At 49.2% G+C, this 10564-nt stretch overlaps 2 protein-coding genes across 2 annotated transcripts; one reads left to right on the plus strand and one right to left on the minus strand.

Moving 5' to 3' along the window:
- Positions 1-627: 627 nt before the first annotated feature.
- Positions 628-4241, plus strand: LOC124676943 (protein HOMOLOG OF MAMMALIAN LYST-INTERACTING PROTEIN 5-like). Its single transcript, XM_047212955.1, has 7 exons — positions 628-736; positions 845-945; positions 1723-1832; positions 2011-2086; positions 2229-2366; positions 2924-2995; positions 3089-4241. Exons 1-7 carry the CDS (start codon positions 643-645, stop codon positions 3971-3973), a joined length of 1476 nt encoding a protein of 491 aa, XP_047068911.1. The 5' UTR covers positions 628-642; the 3' UTR covers positions 3974-4241.
- A 2974-nt stretch (positions 4242-7215) lies between these two features.
- LOC124676953 (heat shock 70 kDa protein BIP5-like) lies at positions 7216-9147 on the minus strand. The gene has a single exon (XM_047212966.1). The coding sequence runs from the start codon at positions 9145-9147 to the stop codon at positions 7216-7218; it is 1932 nt and encodes a 643-aa protein (XP_047068922.1).
- Between the last annotated feature and the right edge of the window lie 1417 nt (positions 9148-10564).

A 10564-nucleotide genomic window follows, 5' to 3' on the forward strand; every position in this document is an offset into this window, starting at 1 on the left:
GTTCCTTATCCAAGTCTCAGCCCAGCCCAAACCCAAACTCGTGTTTGCCTCGAATTGCTTCGCGCGAGATAAAGTTGCAGCCACGTAGGATCGTACATGTATCGGACAAAAAATATTGTAAGTATAATAGGACTCATGGTAATATAGCTAGTTATACTATCATAGTATGAGTAACATGCACCTACATATAATGCCACATAGATATTAAGATGGCATGGCATGCTAAATTTTTTTCTACATGACATCGCATGCTATTAAATGACATGGATACGACTTGTGTGGGCAAAAAGCAGACAAGGTCGGCCCTATGCTAACGGTACCTTCGCCCCGGCCGTTCATCCCGTGATCGGACGGTCAGGGGAGCAAAATCTTGGAAGGACTAAGTTAGAAGCCCCAGATAACTCCAGGCACCTCCCTGCAAAAAAGCACCCACGATCAGGATTCAGGAGAAGCTTCTCCTCGCTTCTTTCCTTCTCCACCAAGCAGCCTCGCAACGAACTCGCCACGAAATCGCCGCCCACCGCCTCCCCGAACCCAAACCCCCAGCGCCGCCGCCGCCGCCCCCACCCCCACCGCAGGCTATACCCGCCGCGCCACCTCTTATACGGTATCCGGACACCACCCACCTCCCGCCGGCGGACGATGGGGACTGGCGCGGAGCCGGCCAAGGGGCTGCTGCCCTACCTGCAGCGCGCCGACGAGCTGCAGAAGCACGAGCCCCTCGTCGCATACTACTGTGAGTCCTCATCGTCCACACCACGCCCCGCCCCGCCCCGCCTCTTCCTGGCCGCTGATCGCTGCTAGGGTTTGCGTGGCCTGAGATTTCCAATTCGATTTGAAACAGGTCGGCTGTATGCGATGGAGAAGGGGCTGGTGATCCCGCCCAAGGACCGCACCAAGATGACCAACTCCATCCTCGTCTCACTCATCAACCAGCTCGAGAAGGTTCCTCCTCGTACACCTCTCCCCCTTCCCCTTTTGCTAACCTCAATTACGTTTAGATCTGTCACGTTTGTGGCGATTAGGGTTTGTGGATTAGAACCACTTGTATGCTAGCAACCAGTCACGCCACTGCTTGTGACAAGCTCGATTAAGAGTACTAGTATGGTGATTATATCCCTTGTGCTACCGTCTGACTGAAATCTTAATATAGAGTCTATCAAGTCCCATGAGTCCATCTGAATCCTAGGAACCATGAAACCAAGGGCCATGTAAAGATTGGACAAATTGGTATTGCGTGCTGATCTTCCGTTGGAGCATAATTGCTGTGGGCCAGGATCACTATAACTAATACTGTCTTATCCATCGCCTTAATGCCATTTTGATGCCACCCACTGGATTACACTTGTTGCGGTAGTGCTCCAAGATTGGATTGATTTGGGCTTGTTATTTCAACGGGTTGCTGTACCATCACTTGCATGGGAACCTAGTTTCTTTTTTGGATGGGTTGAAGGTGTGGCAACTGCGCATCTAGGTTTCAGAAACTGTAGATACCCGTTATTTATATGCATGGTTTTAAGGCGTCCACCTTAGGACGCATAGGCGCCTTGGAAATTTTGCCCGCTTCAGGCGCTTAGGCGTCAGAGTTGGGGTAGAACGCCTTGGGGCGCCTTACCGCCATTAAAAACCATGTTTATAAATACCCTTAATCTCATTTAGTATGGTCTAGTAAGTTTCTTTCCCGTAGATTTATAGTCCTGATTAAGTTTCTCCATTCTCCAGGATAAGAAATCTTTGACCTTGGGGCCTGATGACCATCTTCATTTAGAGGGGTTTGCGTCGAGTGTCTTTGCAAAAGCAGATAAACAGGATCGTGCTGGACGCGCTGACATGTATTATTCTGAACCTTTCTCACTACCTCCGATCCATTGTAAGTGTGGTGGTTTTAGTTCATTTTTAGTCAAACTTGAACTAAAATCATGACACTTATTATGGATCGGAGGGAGGATTATTCTTCAATCTATTTATAGTCTCGCTAACACACTTCAAATGAATCTGCACATTCCGCAGAAACACTGCAAAAACCTTCTATGCAGCCAGCATCTTTTTTGAGATTCTCAGTCAGTTTGGTGAGGTTCAACCTGATGTAAGTGTAATATGCTCAGATCTACATTTATGAAAATTAATTATGTAAACCTAATATGTCAGCGACTATAAGTTTGCCATGTAATGTTCTTGACCTATGTCAAATTCTATGTATGTATTTACACTATAATTGTCCTTATCAGCTTGAGCAGAAGCAGAAATATGCAATCTGGAAAGCTGCTGAGATAAGGAAAGCTCTCAAAGAAGGTCGCAAGCCTGAAGCTGGCCCTCCTGGTGGGGACAAAGATGAAGCACCTGACAGCACCACTACATATGCCCATGTAACTTTCTTAGCTCTGTCGATCATCCTGATGCTGAGCAACATGTTCTATGTAACTGCCTTGAGGACTGTTGGAGATGCTCTTATGTTAACTTAGGCTATCAGCATTTGCTTGTACCTTTTCATAATGCTGCATTGTTTTGTTGAATTTAAGTGCATATCTGAAGCCTGGAAGAATAATACTCCCTCCGATCCATGATAAGTGTCGCTGATTTAGTACAACTTTGTACTAAATCAGCAATTATTATGCACTTCAATTCAACAAAATAATGCAGCATTATGAAAAGGCATGCACTTTAGTACAAAGTTGTACTAAATCAGCGACACTTATCATGGATTGGAGGGGCTATCAGCATTTGCTTGTACCTTTTCATAATGCTGCATTGTTCTGTTGAACTAAAGTGCATACCTGAAGCATTGAAGAATAATACTCCCTTCGATCCATAATAAGTATCGCGACACCTATCATGGATCGGAGGGAGTAGCAGTTATGCCAGAGTCAGCTGTGCAGATTTGGCATTTACTCATTGACAGTTGTTTTTGTCTATTGTTGATCAGGATATTGGGCGAAGCCAGTCTTTCGGCAGCAGCCAGAATGGGAATGGGGCACCATCTCAACCTGTTGACAAGGTAATTTGGCAAACCTGTAATATCTTTTTTATTTGTTTTTGTTGTCTTAAGGAAGCTCTAGTTTTGTGAATGTTATTATCTTTCTGTGCACAGGATTTCAGCAGAAGGGATAGCTTTTCCCCTGTCCAGCCAGGAAATGTACCTTCTCGACAAGGTACAGAGAAGTTCAATGACCATGTCTCTCCCCAAGCACATTTCTCACCACCACCACCACCTCCAGCGTCCGAGTTCTCATCTCCACAGTCCCAGTTCTCACCTCCACCACCTTCATCTTATTCCTCCCCTTCGTACCAAGGAGCAGATTACCCTCCTCCTGATGCACACACACCACACCCCAACTATTCCTCGGCATCGTACCCAACCACGGACTACCCAGCCAACGAAGTCCACAAACCACCATCCAATTATTCCCCACCCCCATACACAAGAACTGACCACCCTTCCGATGACAATTACAACCCCCAGAGCAACGACAAGCCAGACATCTCAGCTTACCCCCACACATACCAGCAGCCACCCTACACGGTCGAACCCCAGCACACCTCCCAGAACTACTATGCCACAGAAACCCCGCCCGCTCCTTACAACTACCCAAACTTCCAGTCCTACCCGAGCTTCCACGAGACCACGCTGCCCTCCGTCACAACCCACCAGCCTCCGTTTCATCCCGCAAATGATGGTGCGACTGCTCCATCATACTCTCCTTCCGCATCAAATCATCCTGCACCGATGCAGTACCAGCCCAGTGCTGAGGCTACGCATCATCAGGTCAGCCCTGCCGTTGCTGCTGCTGCACCGCCAGCTAGCCAGTATATGTATGACAGCAGCTACCAGCCAGCGGTTGAGAAGATTGCGGAGGCCCACAAGGCGGCGAGGTTTGCGGTTGGAGCTCTTGCATTTGATGATGTGTCTATTGCTGTGGAGCACCTGAAGCGTGCTCTGGATCTCCTCACAAACCCTTCTGCTGAAACTCATTAGCTGTCTGTTCCTCAAAGGAAACATACTCTGTAAATACACCATAGTGTAAGTATGAGCACATGGAGGTGTTTGGCTGATCGAGCATACATACAAGATCGCTGGTTGTGGGGATGAAAGGTTTTTTCCTAGTATGCTATAACTGGCTTCTTGTGCCACCTTGAATTATTTGTTGTTGGAGTATTGTGATAAGGCCATATTGGCCATTGTTTCAATCGCACATCCTCGAGTGGTGATGTGTTGTGAACTCTTTATACAGGTTGCTTTTCACCCAAGGCCTGTTTTCGTGTGTATCCGTTTTCTGTTTGATTACAATACCATTTTTAAAGTATTGGAGATTACTGTTATGCGAGGTTTGCATTTCCTGTTGTATAGAAGTCAAGGGGTCAAGCCAGCAGCAAAATCAGCATTGGTACACACAGCTTCTGTTTAACTTTGCGCAAGTGTCCGCAGCGCCCAATTCGAAGTACACTACAGAGACACCGATGAACTGATGTTCCATACTAGCTGCATTGCACATGCCAAAACGTCTCTCTGACCAATTGCCATATGCTGGATCTGGGGCATGGTTCTGTCACGGCGGCGCATCAGGAAACCTCATCACAAGCCTCGTCCATCCTTTATACTCCCTCCGTCCTATGAAACTTGTCTCAATTTTATCAAAATTTAGATGTATCTAGATGCTAAATAGTGTTTAGGTGCATCCAAATTTAGACAAAGTTGAGACAAGTTTCATGAAATTGAGGGAATACATACAATCGGGAAGATGGCCGACATATTGTGATTCATAACGAAGTGGCATGGTTTTGCCACGGCGGCGCATTAGGGAACCTTATCACAGCTTCGTTCATCCTTTTCTACATACAATCGAGAAGATGGCGAGAGGGGACATTCCGCAACTAGTTGCGGGTGCAACCCATTTTTTTGTGAGACTTCCAAGTTTCCAAAAAATGTAAACTAATTTTTTTTGTCATACATTATGTTGTATTTGTGTATCTGTGAGGTTTCATCTCAAAATATGATAATATGTGACCTGTGTAAAACTGTCAGGAACTGTCGAGTGTCGACTATCGACACCGGCAAAACTGTCGCGGATTCATCATACTAAAACCTGCAAAATAATTGAAAACAAAATCATCCTAACTTATTGAATGGAAAATAATAAACATGCAGTTCTGAACAAGAATACGGGCCAATACTGAAAACCATGATCTCCGTACTTCCGACTCAAAATATGCACTGATGGGAACGAGGCAAAGTAGGATATGGCGTATTTACAAGCTTCCAATGTTTTTTCCAAAGAGAAATACAGCATGATAGACAATTATACCATTTAAAAAACGGAAATAGATTTGGTGCACGACACTAGTGATCTCCTTATTCAAAAAAATTGAAAATAATATTTCTAAGTTTCGAAAAAATTCTGAAAAAAATCATAATGTAGCCGAATGCATCCCACAAACGAGCAAGGTTCAATTAGAAAGAATGTGTAGTTTGGGCTACATAAAAATAACAAAAGTGTAGATCTAAGCATAGTGATTTCAAATCTCAAAAAAAAGACAGATTTTATCATTTTTGTGTAGCTCAGAATAGGGATATATCAGTAGTTACATTTAAAAAATCATAATTTTTTAAAACCTTTAAATATAGTTTTTTGAATTTTCTAATATGCCAAGAGGGCTGGTGCTCGGGAGCCAAGATTATTTTTCGTTAAAAAGCACATAACTTTATTCTCCAATTAGATGAGCTATAGCAAATTAGAGTGATGTATAAGGATAAATAAACCAAATCCAACCGTTTACAAATGTGGCCTGGCTTAATAATTCGTCTCTCAGATGCCGCTCAACCCCCAGTCCTCTGTTTTGTAATGCATAGTTCACTTGTTATTTGTGTGACATGTTCTAATCATCAAAGTCGCAGGAACTTTTGCCAAGTGCTACACAAAGTTACAGGATAAATAGTCGTGGCTACATTATCGATATTACCAATGGCCTGGTCAGGCAGGCAAGTTAATGCAAGATAACACACCGAAGGATCAGAAACGAACCTGACAAAGAGAACTGGATGCAGCCTACCACCTGATTTCAGGGCATCACCAACTTCAAGCGCTCTGCAAAGCTACAACACTGTCAGAGTAGCCTTTGGCGCAACCGTTGATCTTGTAACCTTACCATGTTTTGGAGGCAGAGGTCTGCCCTTACTACATGCTAGGCACGCTGGACAATACCACTGCATCAGGCAGCCCTTCATTCTTATAACGCTGAACACACATTAAGTGCAAACCCCTCTCACAAGCATCACAGACAAGCAAAGTCTAAACATCGTTGATAAATGTCGTTGATGGCACTGTCCAGCTAGGGCGATTGGCAGGTTGATGCAGAACTTGTTGAACATTTTTCGCTATTGCGTCGATTGGAGAAGCAGGGTTTCTGTTCAGCAGGTGCTGCTCCTGGTTGTGGAACTTTATGTCAGATAACAGTGTTCATCGTGAAAGTTTGAATCGAGGGTGCCTGCTTTTCCTGAGGTTTTCCTCCACTAGAACCCTGAATGTACTTTGAGTGGACTTGGTAGCGGTAACATGAGGTAATGTATTTGCCCGGCCAGTAGTTGCTGCAGAAAATGTGATATAGACAAAGTTACTGACTATGTGAAACTAGGATAAAATGAGCTACTAAACAATAAGCAAGAATGGTCTTAATTAGCAATAGAAAGAGGAAGGAAGTCGAACCACACCGTATGGCTGAATCGGATGAGCTGCTTTGCCAACCTCATCGAATACATATAGGCTTGACAATACTCTGAAGATGTTGCAGTACGTACTACTGCAGGGAGGCATCTTGTGTACTCCCTTGGTTTCATAATTTGAACTAAAAAACCACAACATGAATTATGGAACGTCATATGGTTTGCACTGTGTTAGTAGGCGACGGTTCACCAGAAGTGGTATCAGGTCTCTTGGCCTTGTATTCTCAATATATACATTACATTACATCTCGTATAATGTGCCGTCAGTTTTCCTGTTGAAGCATTTTAGTAGGACATGAACTTTCGATTTTAATTTCACCATGTTCTTAGGTGAAATTGAACTCATTCCTTCGAATATCCTATGGGATTCTATGTGTTCGAAAATTTCTGAATATAAATCTAGCCAAACAATAATGAATTTATGTACAGATCAATACATAGTCTAATCTTACTGGACAAAAAAAAAGAACAAAAAGCTAGCTAGTAACGGAATTCCAAAGCTAACTGCCGCTGGACTTCTGGTAGGCGGCGGCGAAGACAGGGTTGCAGACATCCTCCAGCTCCTTGAGCTTCTCCACGTAGTCGTCCTTCTCAGCGTCCAAATTGGCGTTGTCGATCCACTCACTGACCTCCCTTGCCGCCTCCTCCACCCTCTCTTTATCGCTGCCGTCCATCCTCCGTCCCATCTCGCCGTCGACCGTCGTCCGGACATCGTACACGTACGCCTCCAGCTTGTTCCTCGCGTCCACCTTCTCCATCACCTTCTTGTCCTGCTCAGCGAACTCCTCCGCCTCTCGCACCATGCGGTCGATCTCCTCCGGGCTGATGCGGCGGTCGGCAGCGCTGACGATCTCGATCTTCTCCGACCTGCCGGTGCCCTTGTCCGCCGCCCGCACGTGGAGGATGCCGTTGACGTCCACCTCGAAGGTCACCTCGATCTGCGCCGTGCCCCTTGGCGCCGGCGCGATCCCGGTGAGGTCGAACTTGCCGAGCAGCCGGTTGTTTTTCGTCATGCTCCGCTCGCCCTCGAACACCATGACCGTCACCGTCGTCTGTCTGTCCTTGTAGGTGGTGAACATCTGCGTCCTCTTCGTCGGCACCGGCGAGTTCCGTGGTACCACGCTCGCCATCACGCCGCCGGCCGTCTCAATGCCGAGCGTCAGCGGCGTCACGTCGAGCACCAACAAGCCGCCGTTGTCGCCGACCACGATGCTCCCCTGCACGGCGGCGCCGTAGGCCACGGCCTCGTCGGGGTTGACACCCTTGTGGGGCTCCTTGCCGTCGAAGTAGTCTTTCAGGAGCTGCTGGATCTTGGGGATCCTGGTGCTGCCGCCGACGAGCACGACCTCGTCGATGTCGGCCTTGGAGAGCCCGGCGTCCGCCATGGCCTTCTTGACGGGTGCCATGGTCTTGCGAAAGAGGTCGGCGTTGAGCTCCTCGAACCTGGCCCTGGTGAGTGGCTCCGACAGGTCGACGCCGTTGACCAGCGACTCGATCTCGACTCGGACCTGGTGTTGGTTGCTGAGCGCCCGCTTAGCGCGCTCGCACTCGCGGCGGAGCTTGCCGAGCGCGCGGGCGTCGCCGGAGACGTCGACGCCGTGCTTCCGCTTCACGAGCTTGATGAAGTGGTCCATGACGCGCTGGTCGAAGTCCTCGCCTCCGAGGTGTGTGTCGCCGTTGGTGGCAAGGACCTCGAAGACCCCGCCGTCGAGCGCGAGCACGCTGACGTCGAAGGTGCCGCCGCCGAGGTCGAAGACGAGCACGGTCTTTTCCTTCTTCTCATCCACCTTGTCGAGGCCATAGGCGAGGGCGGCGGCGGTGGGCTCGTTGATGAGGCGGACGACGTTGAGCCCCGCGATGGCACCGGCGTCCTTGGTGGCCTGGCGCTGGGCATCGTTGAAATAGGCCGGGATGGTGATCACGGCGTCTCGCACCTTCTCGCCGAGGTACGCCTCCGCCGTCTCCTTCATCCGCGTCAGCACCATGGCGCTGACCTCCTCCGGGCTAAACAGCCTCACGTCGCCGTCCTTCACCTCCACTTCCGCGTGCGGCTTCCCGTTCTTTTCGACGACCTTGTACGGCAGAAGCTTCATGTCCCTCTGCACCTCCGCGTCAGCGAACTGGCGGCCGATGAGGCGCTTGGCGTCGTAGACGGTGCGGAGCGGGTTGGCGGCGGCCTGGTTCTTTGCAGCCTCGCCGATGAGCCTCTCGCCGGTGTCGGTGAAAGCAACCCAGGACGGCGTGATCCGGTTCCCCTGGTCGTTGGCGATGATCTCGACGTGGCCGTTTCGGTACACGCCCACGCACGAGTACGTCGTGCCCAGGTCGATGCCGATCACTGGTCCGCCGGAGCCCTTCGTCGCCGTCGACGCCTGCGCCGCTCCAGCAGAGGGAATCGCCGTGGCCGCGACGAGCAGCAACGCGAGCAACATACTCCGAACAGCAGCGACGAGCGAGCCATGTCGCCGGCGATCGCGAGCCATGGCGCCGGTGATCGCGAGCCCGCTCGATCGATCTAGGTAGCTGAAGTAGGAGTACATAGCAGGAGGAGGTGGAGGCGCTGCTATTTATGGCGGCAGAACGTACCGAGCGCGACGGCGGGCGTCACGTGGTCGAATCGGAGGTGGTCTCCGACGCTGTCTGCTCCTCGGGATCGTGGCAACACCCGGGCGGGGCGATCTGCGAGTGTTTGTGACGTGTTGGCGGGAACCAGGCTACCACTGTGATTGTTCGACCCGTTTCCAAAAAGAATCCCACTCCAAATTTCGTTGGCCGACAAGGTTTAGAACTGGATACCACAGTTGTTTCGAACCTCACCAAATTTCCCGCAATTTTAAATTTTATCGCCGAATTTTATTTACGTCTAAATTTCGTAGGATTCTTTAATTTTGTTTGGCTTTGAATCCAGACTGAAATTTCGAAGCGCGACAGGGAGGACCCGGAAGCACCTGCATGATCATCTGAATATTGCTTCAAGATCCAACTTTATGTCCTCATGTTCTCACGAAAATAGCTAATGGAACCCGGGTACGGGCGAGGATGAAAAGAAACCCAATCAGACAGCACCACGTGTGTGACACCATACGTATTTCCTTTAGTACTCCCTCCGTCCCAGTTCGCAAGGCAAAGTTTTCAAATATCTTGGCCCAAGGTGAATTCTCATTGGCTCTAAATTTGCACGTTAAAACATGCAAAAACTTTGTCTTTCACATGCATGGAGTACTAGTGCGCGGTGGTTTCGCATGCATGGAGTACTAGTGCGTGGTGGGAGATGAAAAGAGGAGTGTTTGCATGCAAAAATGAATTAGTTTACTCCCACATTAAATGCAAAATGTGCCTAGGAGGTGAGGGATTTTGGGACAAATATTTTTTGGGAATTTGCCTTGCGAACTGGGACGGAGGGAGTATCTATCTCGTATTGGCAACTGTCTAACAAACTGGTTTACATTAACTCCTCCTCCCCTTCCTCTCCACCTCGTCCATCTCCGTTCCCCAAAATCATCTCCAGGCCGACAACGCCTCCTTCAAGCAGGAGAGCTCCATCGCCGAACCCCACCGGATCTCATCCTCCTCAACACTTGGGAACCCGTGGTCGCCGGCATCCTCCTCCCTGGCCCTCGGCAGGCGCCATCCTTGCGCGGCCAAGGGAGCCCTCACCAGATCCCGTTCGCCTCCATGGGCGGAGCCCGAGCTCACCGGAGTACCAGGAGCACGGGGGTGGACCAAGGCGCGGCGTCTGGGAAACGCCATGATCTCCCTGCAGATGCTCACCGCCCCCCTCCCCCCAACACCTGCTCCCGCCCCGAGCCCTCGAGCTCCAGCGCGCGGTGATGCCTTTGGATCTCTCTT

The sequence above is a fragment of the Lolium rigidum genome, chromosome 1 (genome assembly GCF_022539505.1).
Source record: "Lolium rigidum isolate FL_2022 chromosome 1, APGP_CSIRO_Lrig_0.1, whole genome shotgun sequence".
Taxonomy (NCBI): Eukaryota; Viridiplantae; Streptophyta; class Magnoliopsida; order Poales; family Poaceae; genus Lolium; species Lolium rigidum.